The sequence below is a fragment of the Diabrotica undecimpunctata genome, chromosome 5 (assembly GCF_040954645.1).
Source record: "Diabrotica undecimpunctata isolate CICGRU chromosome 5, icDiaUnde3, whole genome shotgun sequence".
NCBI lineage: Eukaryota > Metazoa > Arthropoda > Insecta > Coleoptera > Chrysomelidae > Diabrotica > Diabrotica undecimpunctata.
Genome location: NC_092807.1, coordinates 12,328,247 through 12,352,740, shown reverse-complemented (window position 1 = coordinate 12,352,740; position 24,494 = coordinate 12,328,247). Strand labels below are relative to the sequence as shown.

The 24,494-nt window shown below is 34.8% G+C and overlaps 2 protein-coding genes across 6 annotated transcripts in view; one reads left to right on the top strand and one right to left on the bottom strand.

The window, feature by feature from the left end:
- The window catches only part of LOC140441059 (uncharacterized), a 130,662-nt gene that overhangs the window by 43,464 nt on the left and 62,704 nt on the right, over positions 1–24,494 (top strand). For 2 of the 4 annotated variants that reach the window (XM_072531480.1, XM_072531482.1), the window contains exon 3: positions 1,526–1,621. The exons of the other annotated variants lie outside the window; for them this stretch is intronic. In XM_072531480.1, the coding sequence (XP_072387581.1) occupies positions 1,526–1,621 (96 nt within the window). The remainder of the gene's footprint in view (positions 1–1,525; positions 1,622–24,494) is intronic. 4 annotated transcript variants of the gene reach the window in all.
- LOC140441061 (uncharacterized) lies at positions 11,757–23,060 on the bottom strand. Of its 2 annotated transcripts, none has more exons than XR_011950965.1 (2): positions 15,018–15,336; positions 11,757–12,457 (listed from the first exon to the last, which is right to left on the bottom strand). XR_011950965.1 is itself a non-coding variant. In XM_072531488.1 (2 exons), the coding sequence occupies exons 1-2, from the start codon at positions 22,975–22,977 to the stop codon at positions 11,946–11,948; spliced, it is 537 nt and encodes a 178-aa protein (XP_072387589.1). In that variant the 5' UTR covers positions 22,978–23,060; the 3' UTR covers positions 11,757–11,945. The 2 variants fall into 2 exon arrangements, 1 of the variants encoding a protein (XP_072387589.1); XM_072531488.1 differs by lacking the exon at positions 15,018–15,336 and adding an exon at positions 22,953–23,060.

The window sequence follows — 24,494 nt, the reverse complement described above, 5'->3', positions numbered from 1 at the left end:
ACCCACAGTTAATCAAATCCGCCTTTAATGATATGCTTCACAACTACTAGGAATATGCATATATATATATATATATATATATATATATATATATATATATATATATATATACAGACGCATCTAAATCAAATGAAGGTACTTGTGCTGCAGTCATAACCCCAACATCGACAAATAAATACAAACTCCTTTCAAAGTACTCCATTTACTCTGCTGAACTATACGCTCTATACCAGGCCACCCTTGCTGTGAACGCATCCAATAATACCAATTATATTATAGTCACAGACTTTATAAGTTTCGTACAGTCAATCCAATATGTCTACCCAACTAATCCTTTGGTCATCTAGAAAAACAAGAAGTTCATACCAACTGAATGGAAAATATATTATATTATTCTGGATACCATCCCATATTGGAATTCAAGGAAATGAAGAGGCAGACAAAGCTGTAACTAGTGATAGTGCGGAGTAAACTGAAATATTTACGAGTGCGGACGTGAAAGCAGCGGTCCAATGTAAAGTGCGATATATGTGAGAAGAAAAGTGGAAAGTGTTCCCACATTACCAACAAGGCGGAGAGACCAGATAATATTAACGCGACTCCGACTGGGTCATGCGCGATTAACTAATAGCCATGTTTCTAACAAACAAGAACCAAGATGTGACAACTGTGATGAAAAATTAACAATCAAACATATATTACAGATATGTCCAGCATTAACGCCAAAGCGCATATTGCACAATATACCCAAGAAATTATAGCCAATTTGGCCGATACGATTTTGTTAATAAAAAAAAAAAAAAAAAAAACCACAGAACCGCTTTTTCGGCAGTAATAAGTTATAATATGTTCCACGTTCTGTACAATATTCCGTATTTTTGTACAAATAAATGTTTTTGTACGTAATTCTACTTTTTTTTCTGTATAGATCTATTAAATTACTTATAAAAATTGAAATGTTATTAAGGGTGGTTGTTAAGGTTTGAAATATTATGATATTAAAGCCTAAAGCATAAAACAATCATTATTTAAATAATAAAAACCAAATGTTGACCATCTTAAAGTTTAAAATGTTATTTTATAAATTTTACAATCAGCGGTAGTTTTCACTTTTAAAAAATCAAAAGCGTACAACGGCTCAATATAGAAAATGAACTACACGGCGAAATAAGCCTAATTCCAAATTTTTGTACAAATCGATGCTCGACGAAAAAATTGCGAGGTTTTGCCATTTTTTCAGCTTCATTTCCTGGCCTAATAATCGGGTTGCAAATTGTTATTTTGTTACACTTATTATAAATATGTCAATGATCCATGATTATTGAGACATGTTAATATAAACAAAAAAACAAGGGTATCAATAATGAAAACAATACAGTTTTGAAAATTATATGTAAAACAGATATATTGCTTGCTTTTAGAAAAAATATAGTTATAGATAATTAATGTTTTAGTAAATCCATCGCTTTTCCATTAAATCATACAACTGCATTAAACAAATCAACACTTTGCATACATTTTTTAGCCGAAGTTCAATTGAAACCTACCAAAGTGAACAAAAAACCGCCACCACCAGAAGAAAACGGCGAGGAAGGGGTGGTGAGAAAGCATAAATTACTAGGTAAGGTATAACCATGGAGGGGTTTACGGTAACACTCAGTTTTTCAACAGTTTTAAAATTTTTGATATTTTTGTCAATTTCAATATCAATCAAATCAACAGCAACAAAAGATTTAAGTGGACACCCATTAAACGGAAAGAAAAGGGTGTCAAAATGGCAATTGTGAAAAAATGTCAATGTCCCAATCTACACATCAGCATTATATACTTAAATCTTTAGTATTGTTCTGAAGCTATTTTCTTGTGGCATTTTAATGCAATTTACTATTTTTATTGGGAATTAGCCACAACTTTGCGTTAAGATAAGTTTATTTTTGACGTTTTCAAAATACAAAACATTAATGAAATGTTTTTTTTTTTCGATTTCCGAAGTGGAAATCGAAAAATAAAAAATAACGTTTTTTTAAACTTAAATTGTGGCTTATTCCCAACAAAAATAGTAATTGCATTAAATCTTTAGGTTGTGAGATTAACGTTGCAAGAATCGGTGGACTAGTCTTAATAGACTATTTTTGATATTGCGCCATCTGCGTAACATGCTGCGTTTTTATATAAACTTTTTCATTTGTGGTTTTAACGTCATTTGTTGTGCCTCTTTGTAAACACCCACTTAATGGGTATTTAGAATGTTAACACATTTAAACTAATAGACCACAAACACGTAAGTGTTTCCTAGTACTAGTAGTTCCTTCATCTCCATTTTTTAGATTCTTATAAAACCCCATATTTCCTTTCGTAGACACACATCCAGCTTATTGGGGACCTAATCATCAACATCATTCTAGCTTTATAACCCTGCGTGGGTTCTAGCCTCCTCAAGAATTTCTCTCCAATGGTCCCTATCCATCGAATTTCTCCGCCAAGCACGTATTCCTATATTTCTCATGTCTTCATCGATGTTATCAAGGAACCTTGTTCAGGGTCTTGCTCTACTTCTCTGACCAATGGGTCTACGAAGGAGTGTTGTTCTAGCTGGGCTAGAATTTTGTTCTATTCGCATTACATGCCTTATCCACCTCAGATGTCCTATGTTAATATGTTTTACTTGGGGACCTAATTGTTGGATTATAATTTGATTTAGCCTATTATTTAAGATCTGTAATAGGATCATACTTGCATCAGTTTTTAACATTATTAGTCTGTGTCATATTTTGTGGTGGGCCTTTGCTTTGCATTAAAATTATTATAGTGATCGGCCAGTTAACAGGATATTTTGGAAATATCCATATTGGTTATCCGTTGATTTTCCCATATTTTTCAGAGCTTGAGATGATGTTCTGTCGGTGCTACTTTCGAACGATATTAGCTAATTAAAGAAAACATAATGTAACCTATAATATCCATTAACAGAACCTATCAAATGTCATTGATGATATAGTTCCAGAAATGAAACGATACAATGAAAATATCAGAAAAGATAACTGAAACCTTCTGACGGACCTCTGCAGTACAAACGAAGTACGCATTAATAATACATTTTTCCACACAAAGAAAAATACAAATACACTTTTGAAAACGCTAGAGGACAAAGATCTATGATAGCTTATATTCTGTAGAATAGAGAATTTCTCAAATCTTGGATGTAAGGGCACTCACATCAGCAGAAGAGATTATAAATTGATTACAAAATCCAAATAAAAACACACACACACAAACATACATATACACCTGAACATACACATACAGACACACACACGCACACACACACACATATATATATATATATATATATAATATATATATATATATATATAATATATATATATATATATATATATATATATATATATATATATATATATATATATATATATATATATATATATATATATATATATATATGAAAATTACTAGGGTCTCGGGAAGAATCGTGTTGAGAATGTTTCCCGTTCCAAAGACTTAACGACCACAATCACAGATCATCCGTTATCCGAACTCAATTCAATAAGGCAAACAATCTTATAAAACGTCTACTACAAAACCCAAATTATTAGTATTCAAAAACATCTAAATCCCATTCCATCCAAAAAAGAAACCTTGATGCCCGATTAACCCAAATTCTTTCTAGTTTTTATCAAAGGTGTCACTGATAAGATCAGTAGAACTCTTAACCCTCTAAACATCAAATCCATCTTCACTACTCACTCCAATTTATCCAACCTCGTCAGATCCGTAAACGATCAAATCCCCTATAAAGACCAGGGTATCTACGAGATACCTTGTTCCAGTTACCCACGAACATACATAGGACAGACAAACCGACGAATCCACAACCGTATTTACTAACATTCTATATTTGTGAAACATTCCTATATTACTTCCACCAAAGCCCAAAATCATATTCTGGCAGGTCACAAAATAGACTTCGCCAAAGCAAAAACCATCATTCCTATCTGCTCTATAAAATCAAAAATTATCCGTAAAGCCATCGAAATTGAAAAAAGCCCTAACAGCTTAAACACGCGCGATGACCCTAAAAAACTGACATGGCGACCGCTGCTTTAGAGACCCCCTGGTCAGATCTCTTCCGCACATACTGAAGCTATAAAAGCAGCTACACAGGGTAAGACTGGTCATAAGAGATATCCTTGACAGAAATCGAATTCAGAGGAGGTATAGAAATAAACATAGGCTAATCGACCATCTGATCAGCAATTAGGCAGGTGGTTGCAACGTTGACCAAAGATAGTAGGTACGATGCCGGAAAACGAGTACCTACAGAAAAAATACCAAGGAGTCCATGACATAAAAATCCATGGTCCGAGAGGAGACAGTTCAACCAGTAGGCAGTTCAGAAGCGGGACCTCAAGAAAGAAGGCTATGATATCTTAAGTTGAAATATCTTAATTGTGAAATGTTAATTATATTAAGGGCAATAAACGTTTTTATTTTTAATTTGTTTAGACTGGTCGTCACTCGACACTGAGGAGTTAACAGATTGAAACCTTATTATCGTTTGACAGTTCTCGTATTTCTGGATAAAAAGATACTGGTTACGAGAAAGGAGAACAGGCATATTAAGACTCCAAACGGAACCATAATCCTGTTGATAATGGATCTAAAATGGGTGCCAAAACGTCGAGTTTTAAATTCTCAATGCGTTTCTTACCGAGAACTTAGTAATTATTTTCATTTACCTGACAGACGGAAAAAACCGAACATGAGAACAAATGAAGCTAGAACTGGAAATACCAGAAATTCACATTTAAAGAAATTAATATAAATACACGAAAAATACTTGTTAAGCTGAAGAACAGAAAAGCTGCAGGTAAAGACGGAATACCAAATGAATTTCCGAAATATTGTGGAGTATCAATTACAGAACAATTAACAACATTAATAAATAAAATTAAACACCGGAAGAAAGAAGAACTAGCAAACTAATTCTCCTATTCAAAAAAGGAGATAAAAACAGTTAGAAAACTACACAGGTATAAACTTTTTAAATAGTACCCTTAAACTTATAAAAAAGCCTAGGAAAGCGTGAAGCTCTTTTTTCCTTAATATACTGATACAAAGATGCTGGACGTTAATCAAGATATATACGTATGTTTTATCGACTATAATAAAGCATTCGATAAAGTACGACATAAACAATTAATGAATGTCCTGAAATCAAAGAAGATTGACTACAACGTCCTCAGGATCATATCAAATTTATACTATAAACAGCGAGCAAAAGTACGTGTCAACGAACAGCTGTCAGAAGAAATTGAAATTAGATGTGGACTGAGACAGGGATGCGTATTGTCGCCAATTCTTTTTAATGCCTACTCCGAAGAGATCCTGAAAAACGCTCTTGAGGGTGAAACAGCTGGAATAAAGGTAAATGGAGTTCCCAATAACAACATTAGATATGCGGACGACACTGTGATCTTAGCCGAAAATATTGAAGATCTTCAGAGAGTGGTGACCAGAATAGCTGAGTATGGTCTAACAATGAATGTCAAGAAGACGAAATTTATGAGAATATCGAAAACTCAGAAATAACGAGAATCTTCTAATAAACGAAACCAACGTCGAACAAGTGGACAAATATGCATATCTGGGAACAATGATTAACTCCACAAATGATTACATTCAGGAGATCAAAATCAGAATGGAAAAGGCTAAAGCAAGTTTCAACAAAATGAGAAGAGTGCTATGTACAAGGGATTTAAAATTGGAACTAAGAGTTACGTTGGCGAGGTGCTATGTTTTTTCGACTTTATTTTACGGAATGGAATCTTGAATGAAAAAACTGGAATCATTCGAGCTGTGGGTGTATAGAAGAATTCTGAAAATATCGTGGACAGAACACGTCACAAACAAAGAGGTTCTGAGAAGGATGAATAAAGAAATAGAAATTTTAAATATAATTAAAACAAGAAAATTGGAATATCTCGGACATATTACACGTAGAGAGAAATACACCTTGCTCCAACTGATTATGCAGGGAAAGATCCAAGGAAGGAGAAGCATAGAGAGGCGTAGAATGTCATGGCTGCGCAACCTGAGAGAGTGGTACGGATGTACATCAAATGAACTTTTCAGAGCAGCCGTCTCAAAAGTCCGAATAGCTATGATGATTGCCGACCTCCGCCGCGGAGATGGCACTTGAAGAAGAAGAAACAACTAAAATTTTACAATAATAAATCAAAGGATAAGTTTAGCTGGTGAACAACAGGGTTTTTGTACTGGAAGATCGTGTACAGATGTAATAGTCGGTATAAAGTAAGATACTGAGAAATCACTAAAGTCTAATAGATTTGTACTTGAAGAAAGCATTTGACAGAGTAAGACTCAAAGACGTAATCCATCTTTTGTATAATAGAGACGATCTCCTGGATATCATATCACTATCGAAAACATCTACCAAAACAACAAAATGGAAGATGAAAATTGGAAATAGAATACTTTGGAATTATACTCTCCACCTATGCAGGCCTGGACAAAGAAGTGAGAGATCAAGTACAAATAGCAAATAAACTGTCAGGATTAAACAGAAAAAGGAATGGAATAACCACATGAGCAGAATGGGGGAGACCAGTGTGGTCAAAATAGCGAGAGGTAAATCACCAATCGGTCGATGAAGTATTGGACGATCGAGCAAAAGATTGAGTGACAACCTTCCATAGAGGTATCAATCTACCAATAAACAAGTAGAATTACAAATCATGGATATTTGTCTACAAAATCTAGGTCAAGTAAGTCACCTGTCAAATTATCTAAACTTCTTGTTTTATAATAAGCCTTTTTGAAAATAGTTTCCGGATTGGAGATCGAAACTTAAAAAAAAAAAATGTGAAATATAATTCTTATTAAAATCAGCTGTGGTTTAATCCCATGTAAATACAATATTTATCTTAAATATGCCACAAGAAAACAGTTTCAGGGCGTATTTAATTTTTTTATTATAAGATTAAATTTTTTTATGAATTTGATTTCATCCAGTTTATTGTTGAAACACTGATGAGTAATAGTCTCCGAAGTGGTTATTTCTAAAAATTGGCATACAATATTACTAATGCGTTATCAGAATTATTTTCTGCAATAAATATAATAAAATAATAGTTGATATAATATAATGATATGTATTATGTGCTGACTTCCTGTTATTTATTCAAAGGTAGGTATTAGATGACTAAAGCTAAAATCCACCAACGTCAGGGATTCATTGTTTGGACCAAAGAGCTAGCGATGTGTGAAAGTAAAGGAAAAATGTACCACTGCCTTTGCCAATAACACAATAAAATGGAACCAATTCACAACAAATTATTACAAATTATTTAAAATTGTGTATTTCATGAAAATATATTCCTCATGAGTTATTCCTCATATAATAGTTACTCTCACCAGCACGAAAAACGGACACCCCTTGAATTTTTGATAAAATTGTCGAATACGCTTTATTTTTTATGGTAACTTTTATCGACGATCGGTGTACTTTGATACAGGGTTTTCAGGTATATTTTAGACACAAAATTCGTACGAAAACCTTTTATTTAAAGAGAAAAATACAAACTTATAAATTAATACAAAAAAATTAAATAAAACAAATTGGTACATATTTAATTATCTTCATTAATAACATAAAAATAACAAGCAAACATATACAAATTACTTCTTGATTTAATTAGTACTTCGTATTATCTCCACTAGCTTGTAAAAGAGCATTAATTTTTCTGGGTAGACTGTTAATTATGTTTAAAACTTCATTCTGTGGAATTGGCTCCCATTTATCTAAAAGAGCCACTTTGAGTTGATCTAAGGTAAGAAAAGGAGGTACCCGCTTTCGAATACTTCTAACAAGCCCCTACAAAACATTTTCAATGGACTTTAAATCGGGACTATGCGCTGGCTATGCCATATGGGTAATATTAACTTCATTTAAATATTCTATGATAATGCAGGTTGCATTAGGGCATGCATTGTAATGCATCAGTGTGAAGTTTTCTCCAATAAATGTTGCATATAAGAAAACATATTTTGCTGCATCTAATTTATGTACTTATTATTAGTCAGTGATCTCCTAGGGATACCGTACAATTCTATACGTTACTCCGAATATTTACCAGCCCACACAATAACTGTGCCACCGAAAACAGACTCTAGGGCTTAAAGGTTACTTGGCATATCGTTCACCATCTCTTTTCCAGACTCTTTCGCGACTATCTGGGGAACGTAGATAAAATCTGGACTTATTGGTAAACATAACATTTCTCCAGTCATCTGCATTCCAGAAATGAAAACGGAGACCTTCTGATGGACCTCTAGAGCATAAACGAGATACGTATTAATAATACATTTTTCCCCTTACCAAGAATAATACAAATACACTTTTGAAAACAGTAGAGGACAAAGATTTTTGATAGACTATATTCTGTCGAATAGAGAGTTACAGCCCTCTCAAATATTGGATGTAAGAGCACTAACATCAGCAGAAATAGGAAGCGATCATAAATTGGTATTGTGCCAAATCCGAATGAAAACACATATATGTGATAACAAAACACCAGAATAAAACCACAAAGATACAAGTCGAAAGCTTACAGGATGGCTCCACAAGATACCTATTCCAAAAAAGAATAACCGAAAAAAGCAAAAATACATATATCACAGAAAGTGATGGAGACGAAGAAACCTGGTCAAAAATTAAGTCTAATATCTTATCCTCGGTTAGGGAAGTTCTTGGTGAAAGAAATATAAATAAAAATAAATCGTTCTCAAGGCAATGAACTCCATAGTTTTGTACAGAAGTGAAGGAAAAATGTAAAAAAAAGAAAAAAGCTTACCTGAAATACATGTCAACCAAAACACAAGAAGAATACCATAATTACAAGACAATTAGAAACAAAACACATGCACTTGTAAGAAAAATAAAAAATGATCACTGGGAACGCTTTTCGAAAGAAATGGAACATGATTTTTACGGTCTGCAAAAGGAAATATGGCGCTTCATAACAGGTCAAAGAACTAATAGAAACAAAACACATAGAAAAAGGTACGTGGATTGACTACCTAAAAAAGCTATATGCAGAGGAAGAACAAACGACGCTAGAACCGAAAACAGAAGAAATTACCACATATGAAGAACTTAATATAAATGTACAGGAAGTTCAGAAAATACTCGAGAACCTGAAGAACAGAAAAGCAGCAGGCAAAGACGGGATACCAAACGAGTTACTGAAATATTGCGGAGCATCAATGACAGAACAATTAACAACATTAATTAATAAAATTATAAAACACAGTAAAATACGGGAAGAATGGAGAACGGGCGAACTAATTCTACTATTCAAAAAAGGAGATAAAAAACATCCAGAAAACTACAAAGGTATAAACTTATTAAATACTACGCTAAAACTTACATCTAAAATTTTACAAGTGCTAATAAATCAGAGGATAAGTTTAGCAGATAAACAACAGGATTTTCGTAGTGGAAGATCCTGTACGGATGCAATATTCGTTATAAAGCAAATTACTGAGAAATCACTAGAGTATAATAGACCAGCATATCTGTGTCTGATTGACATAAAGAAAGCTTTTGACAGAGTAAGACTCAAAGATGCAATCCATCTTCTGTATAATACAGAAGCTCCCCTAAATATTATAAAAACAACATCTACCACATTCAAACATCTATCGAAAACATCTACCAAAACAACAAAATGGAAGTCAGAATAGATGGACAACTTACAGAACCTATAGAAATAGGCAGAGGAATAAGACAAGGGGATAAATTGAACCACATGCTCTTCAATTTGATCATAAATGAAATCATCAAAAGCGTTAATAAAGGAAGAGGATACAGAATGGGAAACAAAGAAATCAAAATACTCTGTTACGCAGACGACGCAATATTGATAGCTTAAGATGAAAAAAGTCTGCAAAGACTGGTCCACAGATTTAACATAATAGCAAAAGAATTTAATATGACAATATCATCTCAGAAAACTAAAACAATAGTAGTCAGCAAAGAACCAACCAGATGTAGGTAAAATAGAAATTGATGGCATCAGTATTGAACAAGTAATGGAAATAAAATACCTGGGAATTACACTGTCTAGCTATGGGGACCTGGACAAAGAAGTGAGAGATCAAGTACAAAAAGCAAAAAGACACACAGGATGCCTTAATATCACTATCTGGCGAAACAGACACATTAACACTGAGATGAACTCAAGAATTTATAAAGCCACTGTAAGACCAATAATGACATATGCCTCAGCAACAAGACCCGATACAGCCACAACGCAAAGGCTATTGGAAACTGCAGAGATGAGAGTACTGAGAAGAATTAGAGGAAATACGCTGAGAGGTCGAAAGAGAAGTGAAGACATTAAAAGAAAATGTAACTTACAGTGTATAAATGAATGTACACAAAATAGAAAAAAAGAATGAAATAGCCACATAAGCAGAATGGAAGAGACCCGTGTCGTCAAAATGGTAAGAGATAAATCACCAATCGGCAGAACAAGTACCGGACGACCGCGCAAAAGATGGAGTGACAACCTTCCATAGAGATATTAATCCGCCAATGAACAAGCAGAATTGCTTATAAAGAGGAAGATGAAGAAGAAAATCTGCATTCCAATCGCGATGCTCCCTAGCAAAATGTAATCTAGCTACACGATGTTTCTTGAAAAATTCGGGTGTTCGAGCATTCAGAGTAACATTTAACAGTCTTCTAATGGTTCGTTCACTAACGTTTTACGTTTATGACATTTTGCATACTGTTTCTAACCTCTATAATAGTTGAATAATGATTTATTAGTTCTATAGACACTATAAAACGGTCGTCCCGATAAGTAGTTCTTCTCTAGGTATCTGTTCCAGGACGTCAGGTGTAAGTTTAAAAAAGAGTAAAGATACGTCACATTGTAGTAGATAGGTAGCCATTTCAGTCCACTTTTTTCCCCAGATTCTGGGGAAAAACCGCTCGCTCCTTATGGAGAATATGGCAAATTTCCCCAGTCCCCTGACACAGATTTCCCCAGATTCGGCCTAACCAAACCTAACCTAAACGTGAAGATAGCGTCAATTCTTCTTCTTTTACGCAACATTAATTCTTCTTCTTTTACACAACGTGAAGATAGCGTCAATTCTTCTTCTTAAATTTAGTAATTAGCCATTTTTAATATGAATTAATTTACATATTATTTTTGTATTTTAAATATTATCCACTATCTATAAGACGATTTTAATCCAAATTATTAAATTATTAATTATTATTATTAAACAAAAAATTCTACCGTGTGTAGGAATCGAACTCGGGACTAGCACCACCGAAGCTAAGTATCCACGTCGCTAAGCCACATAGACGTATAAAATTCACAAACAACAATCTGTATAAAAAAAACAAATACGGCATAGGTATCAAAATCTGCGTATGTAATTTATCATCAACAGGTAATGTACAAAAAAATTTCGATATACTTTGTATATTATTGTTCTACAATAAATGTCAAAAAAGACGATATGGATAATATTTCAAATATATTTTTAACTGTAAATGTGTTGGTGAAAATACCATTTGAATACTTGCAACGTCCAAACGGCTCAACGTATAACAATGTGTAAGGTATCGAGGAAAAGGGGAAAGGGTAACTAATACGTTAAGAAACGAATACACAAAGTATAAAAATACACAAGTTATACGCCTTTATATTAAGACAGAGACCAAGAAACGAATACACAAAGTATAAAAATACACAAGTTATAAGCCTTTATATTAAGACAGAGACTAAGAAACGAATACAGAAAGTATAAAAATAAAAAAAATACAAGTTTTACACACAACACTGATACCTTTATATATAAAAAAATGAACAAGTATTGTTTATTTACATTACATTAGTACCAAAAAGCACGTCTGTATAAGCTTCCTCCATCTTTAGTAAGCGATTAGGATATGCCAACCAAAATCGTCCCTTTTTCACAAAACCTAGTAGGTCACGTAGCGTCTTATCCAGGTAACCATTATTCAAATATCGGATAAGTTTGCGTCGGAAATCAGTATTTTTAATTATTTGATGTAATTTAATGTGAACGTCGTCTGTTAATGCCTCAATTTGCGTTTTCATGTGTAAACGTCGTTCTTCTCTAAGTAATCGTTTTGCTTCCAATCTCCTTTGATCTTCATTCTCTCGATTTGACCGTTGCTCAGCTTCTTCTTGTGATTCTTCGTGATGGTGATGTTTGTTACATGATATGGACACAGTTCTAGTTTCGTTCCAATTGTTCCTTTGGAATAGTCGTTTACACCCGCAAGGTTTTTCAGATTCACATATTGTATCATAAGACATTATGTCACATAACCAGAGGAATCTAAACGACGCGTGAACGGTAGGAATATCTGAAACAGAATAAAGTGCTTAATTAGGGTATAAGGTACACGTTCATCCATAAGAATCAATGTAAAAAGTGCGGCATTTATCGCATGTAGTAAAATTGATTACATTAGCTGTAAATGTCGTCTCCGGAGGAATTAATAAACGTATGAAAAACTGATTGCAACTTGGTGCAAGTTTTCATGTTTATTAATCTGTCCAACTATTGCGCAATATGGTGTAATATTGCGTAGTTGGCCGGTACGCTCTTATTGTGGCATTGTCTTAAGGAGGTCAATGCCCTTGTGGTTTTATTAAGGTGGTAAATAAAACACATTCTTTCTAAGTAGAAAAAAACTCAGCTTCAGAGTCTTAGAAAGAAACAGAGCCCTTCGAGCAAAGTGCTCTAGGGAGCTACCCTACACGGGTAAAACCATGTGTTGACACAGACTGACTTGAGATCCGAAAATGTCCCATATTTAAAGATAAATTAACTTTTATATGAAACTTTTTCATTTCTCAACCAATTAGATTTAATTATTTGTTCCAGAAGGAAGGGCGATGAACATCGAAGTGCGTGATTGGTGGCACTTGATGACATCCCCCCTGCTTTGGAGACTCTGAGGCTGATAAAAAAAGATGATTTTATTAAAAAACTTAAGAAAACAATTTTTTTTTACAATACACATATAGGAAAGAAAATGCATAAAATATATCAAATATGTACATGAAATATATCGAAATGAATATGTCTATATTGTCAAATTACTTACAAGTCCTCTAACACACACTGCACTCGCGTACACTCGCGTATCGCGGCACTGCACTGCACAAAAACACTGACAGGCGGTGATCGGTGTTGTGGACAGCATCTGCAGGTCCATCCTCGACGACGTGCTCGTTCTACGGCGGCTTCGTCCTCTCTAGCTGTACATTTCCCCTCTGCATGTCACCGGTGGGTTTGCCTGAGCCTCCGTGGTGCTCTGGACCACATAATGGTAGGGCAGGCAGTGACTGGCCACTGCGGAGACATCCACTGCATCAGGTACTTAGCGTCAAGTAGGCTGGCTCGTCGGAGATGTGGCACATCGACGGTTTCAGGGCTGCAGAAGGTGGATATCGGCATGTTAGTTTAGTGTACTAACATCCGATGCTTCTCCCCGCTGTTTTCTTGAGTGGTTTTGATGCAGGCCTCGTGTTGGGACTGTTTGCGATTTTCGATCGCGGAGCATGAGAACTCTAACATCTCGGAGTCGTGGTAGAGTTCGTTGAGGGTTGGGCGCCATGTCGTCTCCGGAGGAATTAATAAACGTATGAAAAACTGATTGCAACTTGGTGCAAGTTTTCATGTTTATTAATCTGTCCAACTATTGCGCAATATGGTGTAATATTGCGTAGTTGGCCGGTACGCTCTTATTGTGGCATTGTCTTAAGGAGGTCAATGCCCTTGTGGTTTTATTAAGGTGGTAAATAAAACACATTCTTTCTAAGTAGAAAAAAACTCAGCTTCAGAGTCTTAGAAAGAAACAGAGCCCTTCGAGCAAAGTGCTCTAGGGAGCTACCCTACACGGGTAAAACCATGTGTTGACACAGACTGACTTGAGATCCGAAAATGTCCCATATTTAAAGATAAATTAACTTTTATATGAAACTTTTTCATTTCTCAACCAATTAGATTTAATTATTTGTTCCAGAAGGAAGGGCGATGAACATCGAAGTGCGTGATTGGTGGCACTTGATGACATAAACACCAAAGTTATATCTTCGGTCGGACGGAAGATTAAATGGTATAACATTATGCTCAAAAGGCCTCTGAAATGTGCAGATTTGTGCTTGTTCTTCCATAAGAATCAATGTAAGAGTGCTGCATTTATCGCTTTTAGTCAACTTGATTACATTAGTTGTAAACAGACAAAAAATCTTGATTACCTCCACCACTTTCATCATTAACACACTCTGAATAATACCAGCAAGCGGTCATTCATCGAATAACAGTCAAAGCAGACACATCGCAGTATGGCCAATCTTATGAAACAGTACATTCAGTTAAACTTAATTAAGACATGTATTGAGCAAGAATTTATTCGGGCCAACTACGCAGGCGCGTGTTTACCGACTAGTTTAATATTGCATGAAGTCGCAAAGCAATATGGAATAACAACAAAGGTCGTAGTAGGTACAAAGTGTTACTCAAATGGAGTTACAATCACACCACATTTCTGGAATGAGCATAATGAAATAATATACGATCCAACAGACGCAATTACAAAACATCATCTACCTCATCAAATAAAATTTACTATGAAAAAAGGAATGGTCATGTGTAAAAGTAATGAAGACAGAAAAATGGTTGATATATATCACGATTTTAAGAAAAACAGATCGACGGCAGCATATTTTGAGGAGGCTCCGGAATCTCTACTAGAGTTACGTACAAACATTTTTATTGCTGTAGCACAGATACTAGGAAATAAATAAAAGTAATGTTCTAAAGTAATTGTTTTTTTTTAAAACCCATTGTTGAAATGACCTACCTACGAAGAAATGTTCTATGAAACCTCTAAAAATATATAAAATAGTACTTACGTCTTTTAATTTTTGTAGCCCAAACACAAACAAACACATTATCGTCAAGGTTCTTGTAGCACAAACAACCACTGTTACTTTTCGTACATGTTGACTGACACAAACACCCACTGGTACTTTTCGTAAATGTGGACTGGCACAAACACTCACTGTTACTTTTCGTAAACGTTGACGGGCACAAGCAACCGTTGTTACTTTCGCAATGTTGACTGCAGACTGGTAGTACAAAACGTATTCGTTCAATAAATAGACAGGCTGGTATGACGTAACTCACGCTAAAACTATGTTGCGCAATATTTCGTAAGACTATTCATTTATGCATCACATGCCGGGCTTAATTATTAAATGGTATTTTCCTCAAAAAACGCCCAAGGCCCAAAAAGACGCAGAAATGGCATTTCAGATGTGGCAAAATTTGTGTGATATTGTTCCAGATTTTATGTTTCTAGCCACTGCTCCAGAGTTTTCAAATTTACCGATTATATATATCGCCCGCGATAAATTTATATGAAAACTAGACTTGAACGAAATGATTATTCCATCTCAGCCTGAACTTCTTGCTGATTATGTTCCTACAGAATTACAACTTTAGTAAAAGGCATTATGCCCTTGCATATGAAATGTATGCACAATTTCAACCGTCGTACTATTACAAATCCATAGGAGATCCATGCCTTACTATGTTACAATTCTGTGCTGTTGCTCCGATATTTGTTATTGATTGCAGCAAACAAAATGAATCAATTAAATCAGGAAGTGTCGATATGAGAATAGAAATAGAAACTACTAAGAATATACCAGCTAACACAACTGCTTATTGTATAATTATACATGACCGTATTGTTAATTATAATCCTCTAACCAATGTAGTTCAAATGTTTTAACTGTAGTTCATCTAATGAAGCAAATCTGTACTTTGGGTTTTTAAGTATAAATAAAAAGTTAAAAAAAAAGTTTACTCTTATTTTACACCCTGTACACAATAAATATTTTCATAACCTTGTTGACATAAGTGTCTAATTGGGGGCTAGACTAGTACCAAATCTGAAAGCTGTTCAAGACCTGTTCAAAGCTGATCAGGACCTGTTCAAGACCTGTTCGAGACCTGTTCAAGACCTGTTCAAAGCTGTTCAAGACCTGTTCGAGACCTGTTCAAGACCTGTTCAAAGCTGATCAGGACCTGTTCAAGACCTGTTCAAAGCTGTTCAAGACCTGTTCAAAGCTGATCAGGACCTGTTCAAGACCTGTTCAAGACCTGTTCAAGACCTGTTCAAGACCTGTTCAAAGCTGTTCAAGACCTGTTCAAAGCTGATCAGGACCTGTTCAAGACCTGTTCAAGACCTGTTCAAAGCTGTTCAAGACCTGTTCAAGACCTGTTCAAGACCTGTTCGAGACCTGTTCAAGACCTGTTCGAGACCTGTTCAAGACCTGTTCAAAGCTGTTCGAGACCTGTTCAAAGCTGATCAGGACCTGTTCAAGACCTGTTCGAGACCTGTTCAAGACCTGTTCAAGACCTGTTCAAAGCTGATCAGGACCTGTTCAAGACCTGTTCAAGACCTGTTCAAAGCTGTTCAAGACCTGTTCAAGACCTGTTCAAGACCTGTTCGAGACCTGTTCAAGACCTGTTCAAGACCTGTTCAAGACCTGTTCAAAGCTGATCAGGACCTGTTCAAGACCTGTTCGAGACCTGTTCAAGACCTGTTCAAGACCTGTTCGAGACCTGTTCAAGACCTGTTCAAAGCTGATCAGGACCTGTTCGAGACCTGTTCAAGACCTGTTCGGGACCTGATCCAGAGCTGTTCAGAAGTTAAGCGAATACCTACATTTTACGATGAATAAAGATTTGAAAAGACAACTTATAACTAAACGGAGAAACATCCAAAGTAAATTAAGACAATTAAAACAAGGACAAATAATCCAAGAAGATTTATTTAATCCAATTACAAAACACTTGAAAAATATCGAGAACAAGTTAAATAGTTCACAAAATTCCAGTCCAGAAAATGAAACAAAAAACGATGAACCTTTAAGGTACATTAAAAACGATGATGACGATAATGAAACTACTGACTTTGAAACAAGTGAAATCAAACAATCGATATTGGACAACATTGAAGTGGTTGATATAAAAGAACAGATTAAAAATGATAAACACTCTGAAAATCGATTTGAAGATATTGCTAACCAGGCACGTGTAGACTACTGGGATCAATATGATCCATTGACTAGGAAATATATTACAAATATGCACGCTGATGTTTTAAACAAAGAATTTGATCATAAATATGGAATTCGATTTGATGAAACGTCTGAAAAGCTACTGATTGGGAATTCTGAAATAGATTTAGATGGTGCTGATATTCTTTTAAAAAAGAAAAGGTACAGGGGAACACCAGGTTTATATGAGCTTTTGTTTAAGAAATATCCAGCTAGTTTTACAGATGAAGATGAGAATAACTATAAAAAGATAGTTGTAGCGACGAATGCTCACAGAAGGCATTACAGATCAAGTAAACAGATAGATGGTAGTAGATTAGAAAAATATAAAAAATAATTGCACTAATAACAGAAGGTAAAGGATTGGTTATGGAAGTAATCAACAATAAAATCGATTACGTCCACTGGGATGATCCAAATGAACTTGTAGAGCGATTACGTTTATTACTATCTTCACAGCTAGCTGACCATACAGGACATACAAATGAAATAAATTAAATTATTGAAGAACTAAAAGAGGCAAACATTATAGAATAAACATCATGTCTGGTAAAAGAGATATCGTTAATGAGTTACACAAACCTGCAAGAATTAACTTTAAAAGACGAAGAATTATTATAAAATCTCTTAATGATTTTTCCAAGCCGACTTGATTGATATGCAAAAATATTCAAATACAAACAGAAATTTCAAATATATTTTGGTTGTAATAAATTGTTTTTCAAAATTTTTATGGGCTTTACCACTAAAAAATAAATCAGGTGTTGAAGTAGCCAAATGTATGGAGTATGTGTTTAAACAGCAAAAGTACAAATATTTAGAAACTTTGCTAGAACCAATTAAAGGAATAGGATATTATACTTACAGTGGAAGTACGGATATAATGCACCCATCTGAAGCGAAGCCCAATTCAATTTTTATCTTTGATGATGTTGCTTGTGACAACCAAGATGTTATTCGAGAATACTTTAGTATGTCTCGACATTCTCAGGTGGATCCATTTTATTTGAGTCAGAGTTATGCAAAAATACCTAAACACATTATAAGAGACAATGCAAATATTTTAATTGTATTCAAACAAGACGATTTAAACCTAAAACACGTTTACAATGACCACGTCGGAACAGATATGACTTTTGAAGATTTAAAAAATATTCTGAGACCGTTATTTTTTTGCTAAACAATATAGAATGTGTTATAAATAAAAAACTTTATATTTTATTATTATATTTATTAATACTAATTACAATTTGATTTTTATGTGTCCATAAATTTAACAATTTTTGACTTTATACAATATTAATAATTTTTGTTATATTTTCTTTCTTGATACTTGGGTTTGGAACCATTATCTCCTATAATCATCATCATTGATACTGCAGAAAATTACCATACCCGGGGAAGATCATTGTTTTCCGGACTAGGTATTTTCAACATTTGAACAACAAATTTTGTATTTCTCGGGTGGACAGCTGCGTTAGATATCGATATATTGCTAATTTGTTCTAATAACTTTGACATATAGGCACTTGAACTTCTTTCTGTCGATATCGGGTGTCTAAAGTCATCATCATCAGAGGAAGATCAGTGGTTTTTCGGACTAGGTATTTTCAAGATTTGAACATCAAATTTTGTATTTCTCAGGTGGACATCAGCGTTAGATGTCGATATATTGCTAATTTGTTCTAATAACTTTGACATATTGGCACTTGAACTTGTTTCTGTCGATATCGGGTGTCTAAAGTCATCATTTAAGGCAACAATTCTGATTTTGTCACCTGTTGTGTAGCCAGCTTGCTTTTTTATATTCTCAAGAGCGGTCTCTAAATGGTTTTTTAGATAGTCTTTGTCTTGTTCTAAACCTTCACCTATTTTAAAGTTGTCACAATTAACTTGAAAAGTGCATAGATAAGCGTTGAATTTTTTTATTTCTCGCTGATTTATAATATTTATTGACCATTGATCAGACATTGTTAATTTATACAAAATCAAAATTTATCGAAAACACGAGCGAGACAAAACACGTCTTTCCTGTAACAGCGTCTAATAAAGAATGATGTACAATGTCTAATGCGTAATATTATTATAATTTTTGAAAGCCAAGAGGTGCTGTATCAATTAATGAGTCATCACTTTGTATTATTTTTCGTTTCTTGTAGGCCATCTTGAAAGTCTTTGATACCCTTTTTCTCGTAACAATATCTTTGGTCTCTGTATCCCTGCCGATCTGGTCATACGTGAGCTTAATTTCTTTGGTTGGATCGTGTATGATGTCATTCATGGCGGAGGCATTGAGTACTAGGCTGTTTTCGTAGTTTAAAGTGAAACCTTTGATTTTAGTCACCTCTTTGCCCTTGGCTGTTTTGTAAAAATAACTTTTAGGACCTGTACTGAGCCATTCAACTATGTAGTCATCTCCAGGCAACTCATCACTCCAATCGCCCAACATTTCACCTGTTTCGACAGTGTTTAGGCCATCATCAATGTAAACAATGGAGTCTGTGTCGAAATAAGCTACAGCCTCTCCTAGCCTATCAATCATCTCGTACAGTCTTAGACGAGCGTTACTGGTCGTAAATAATGCCACAAAAATATTCGTAGATGTTGGGTCTTCCACAAACACGTCTTTAAAATCGTAAGAGACTTGTGCTATATTATCATTAATAAATGTGACGTTTGTTAAATTTATTTTATCGTTCATCAAAACTTCGTACCATCTTTTAATGTCCACAACATACTCTGTCTGTTTCATATTCATTCTTTGGCCAAATTTACCCCATAGACTATTTAGGCATATTTTAGCGACTGCTCGTTTACCGGGATTTGGGGTTATTTTAGATAAATCGAGCTCTATATCCATCTGCTCTTTTACAGCCCGAGCGTACTCTTCATTTGTGGCATACGTATGTGGACTAGTTTCTAATTTGATCTTCATAAAATCTTTGACATATCCCTTGAACAAATCTGTCGATGTTTGCTCAAAATGCCACACCTCGTGAATTTTTATTATTTTGTACCCTTTTTCTAAGGCCTTATTAATTTCTAGAGTTGTCCATGTACCCATCAGCATTCTTTCCGAGTCATCATGATCACAATTTTCGCAATCTTCCAAGACGCATTGATTACACAGTGGAAACATTAATTTGTCAGTTTTGACAGGTAATACAGGATGGTATAAATCAGTAGGTGGTAGTATTTCACAATGTACTAGACCAAACCAATTAGGATCGTATACTTCAGGTGCATGTATTTTTGTAGGGTGGCCAACTGGATATTGATCGTAATATTGTACGGTTGGATACAGTGATACAATATCTATGTATCTGAGCTTTTTCCCAGTCACGTTTAGTTTTATAGCGTTTGTTCTACCGCCAAAGAATGCTTCACGAGGCTTTAAGGGTTCAATAAGTTGAGGATCTGCGGCGTTTTTACATTCTTTTGATTTTATCCATTCACATTCCCAGATTTCTACCAAGTTGTACCCTGCTTCTTTTATTTGTTTTGATCGTCTTATTGTTCTCTCGTACAAGTCACTCATTGTCTCATTGTTGACGTGGTTAACTGTGTCGTTCTTAAAGCATTCTGGGTGACCATGCCAGAAGCAACCGTGGTACTGGTACACAGTATTCGACTCTTCCGAGAAACCATCAACTTTACCACCGCAAATTGTCACTTCTCCGCCATTAAGAGCATGTTGTACGTTAGAAAATTGATTGAGCCATTTTATTGATGCCCTGCTATATGTCTCCTTTATCTCCTGCTTTACAATGCCAATGGTGTTTGTTCGAAGATATTTAGATCTATATATGGCCATACACACACTGGCAATAGTCAGATATTGAAATGGGTCTATGTTTGCTATTTCTAAAAATTCCTTGCGAAATTCCAAACACCCACGTCGTAAAATATCAACATCTGAATCGCAATAGGTATGGAGCTCTTTCTGGAACACAAAGTGGTCATTTTTATGCTCATCGTACCATTTCTTAAAATCAGATCTTTGTTTTGGTTTCATTGTGTTGGGTCCATAATACGCAATATCTGGTAAGCAGCCTTCGTAGTGAGTATTGTCAGGAGTGTTGAAAAAGTGAGGAAAATACCCTTTCTTTAATTCGTGCAGACCAAAAGTTTTAGGAAAACCGGACAAGGGGCCGGCTACAAAATTAGAGCTGTCTATTATTTTTAGTTTAAGAGCCTCGACTTCCAAAAGCATAAGTTTTGACCCGTTGTAGATAGTGTACGGCTTTATCGTGTTTTCCACGCAATATTTTAAAATGAAATATGAATCGTATGATTTACTATTGTGGGCTATCGCAGTATAATTTCTATGTTTCTCGGAAATTAACCATCTACAGAACTCTTCATTGTCTTTAAAAACAAATTTATGTCCGTCGAAATCCTGCGCAATTACAAGATTCGGTACATGAATGCCTGTATCCTGCATTGCCTCGTAATCAAAGAATATATATCTTTCGTTGTAAGAGCATTTCATTATTTTTTCTTCAGAGAGATTGTTACATATACAAGGGTCTTTGCAACTTTGTGACTGTTTGTGATTTTCTTTACAGCCTGAATTTATCACGCTTGATCTGTTATTGCAAGTACAGGCTACAGTACAAACTCCTCCTTTGGCTGGTTTTTTCATCATGTAACACTGATGCGTAGCTATTTCTACAAAGGTATTACAGTTTCTGCACATGGAGTAACCGCATACATGCTCCTTATCTCTCTTGCATAGTTTATTACATTTGTCACATTTAAATACTTCTTTGCAAGCTTCTGTATGGTTTCTTAAACATTCATTGTTGTAGCAATAACGGTTACAGTCCTTGCACAAAACTTTGCTTTTTGTAGTCAAGTCATGCTCGGGATGTTTGCAAATCGTACAAAGTGGTGCTTTCTTGCATTTGTGCTTATTTTTGCCCTGATAAGGGGTGTCGCATTTCTCGCAGTAAAAGTGGGTACCGTATAGACCTTTCAAACTGTTTATAACATCAAAATGATTCCCGTTTTTATACAAATAAATCTTGGCTGTTTTTTCGGGGCCCTCGTATATGATTGTGTTGAAATTTTCAGCGCAAATTATCTTTATTTGTACATCCAGTAGTTCTTCGACCTGTTTAAAATCGGTCAGCGTGAAACCTTCGATATAACAACCGTCCAACAGGTTGCAAAGTTTTTCGGCCAAATCAGTCTGCAATTTTCGACCTATACGTATGTTATGAACATCACTTTTGATCAATTTGTGACCCAAAATCTCGTTTGTGACGTATGTTCAGCCCACTATAACTGCTCGAGCCCCGCATAAAGTGTCGGTATTTTTAATCTGGGTAATGCTTTTCTTGGTGCGACGGTCCTCTGCCAAATTTATAATTTTATGTCGTCCGCTACCCCTAGGTATCTTGAAAATTTGTATATCAAATATAGTATCTTCGACTTGAACCGACTCGTCAGAAGTTACAATGTTTTCGATATGATCCAAGATATTATCCGTATTTAAATCTGTTTCAGTACGTGTTGATATGGGATGTTTAAACTTTTCATTACAAACAATTATACGAATTTTATCCCCTTTTTGAAAGCCGGCTCCTTCTTTAGCATCCTGTATACCTTTTTCTAATATCTTTGATAAATCAATATTTAAATTACCTTTGCACTCTTCATAACGTAATTGAAACGAATTTAAATAGGTGTTAAATTTAGAAATAAAACGTTTACCTGTGGTAATTAAAGACCAGACCATGATGATCGCCTTGAGAACAACAACAACAACATTGGACACTAACAAATCACGACGTTCACAGTCAAAGTTATAGCGTGACGTACTCGTTGAAGGTTGACAGCAGAATGAACAGGGCTTCTATTAGGGCGTTCTTTTATACCTCTTTGTTGACCTTGAAACGTGCAAAATATTAGTGATTTTGAAAAACTAGGACGAGTTTGTTTAAAGACACATCACTTAATAATAACATAACATTCAATTATTACATAAAACTGCTATTTGTCCTTATCTGTGTTATAGATTTTAATGAAATTGAAAAAAAGTTTGCCGTTTGCATAGCGAACTCCCCTATTTTGTGAGTTAAATGGACTCGTCCAACAGTACCAATACCTTAAATATGTTTGGTTAGGTGTATATCCATCCCGATGACTAACATATCCCTGTATAGACTTATTTTTTTTGTTATTTATTATCTAACATTTTAAGTCGTAAATATATTGCAGTTTAGCTAAAAATCTTTTTATTCTTTACAATTCTAACATAATATTTGGCTTTGAACACATGTTACATAGTAAATAGAATGTTAGCTTCTTCCGGGAATTTGTATTGGTAAATAAAAAACATATATTTTTACAATTTTTATTATTACTCGTAAACACAAAACACATCTTTTACACTTTTTTTTTTAATTATATACAGATAACAAGTTTAGATATTAGAGTTTTTAATTGTTGTAAGATATTTTCGTTTGGACAGGGCACCCCAAAATAGATTCCAGTTAAATTGTCCAGCGGCCACAACTTTTCTAGTAAATTCATTAAATTTATAGTAAGTATTTTGACGGAAAAAGTACATATGACGGTCAATCCAACGAAGTGCGAGAGAAATATCTTCAGGTATTCCCGGAAATATGTCTTTTATCCAGCCTCTTCTTACCTCGCTAGTAAAATCATTAGAAAATTCTATATATGACATATTGTTGTAAAATGTATAGGATTTCCCGGAATTTGATTGAAAAATAGCATTGATGTGGACCTTCTTGGGTATATTAAGTGTAAAATTATCAATATATTGAATGCTAGGAAAGGATGCTGAGAAATATTTGTTTGGTGGCACAATTGTAACCAAATCACCGCCTGTTGTTTGAAAAATGTGTTGTAAAGTGTATTGACGTAATTCTGCAGGAACATAATCAGCAAGAAGTTCAGGCTGAGATGGAATAATCATTTCGTTCAAGTCTAGTTTCCATATAAATTTATCGCGGGCGATATATATAATCGGTAAATTTGAAAACTCTGGAGCAGTGGCTAGAAACATAAAATCTGGAACAATATCACACAAATTTTTCGGTTGCTTACTAGGCCTTGGTCTTGTCGAACTAGTTGTTGGTCTTGACGTTGTCGAACTAGTTGTTGGTGTATGTACCGTTGTATACCTTGAACGGGTCGGTTGCTTACGAGTTGTTGTTGAGCTAGTTGTTGTAAACTTTGGGTTTGGAGCATATGTATTGTTAGGCCCATATAGATACTGTATTGCAT

Bases quoted from the DNA above. Each gene is read 5' to 3' on its own strand.
- LOC140441061 (XM_072531488.1), bottom strand. From the start codon at position 22,977: ATGGTCTGGTCTTTAATTACCACAG. The intron at 12,458-22,952 runs GTAAACGTTTTA...ATTCTGTTTCAG, and splicing joins CTGGTCTTTAATTACCACAG to ATATTCCTACCGTTCACGCG.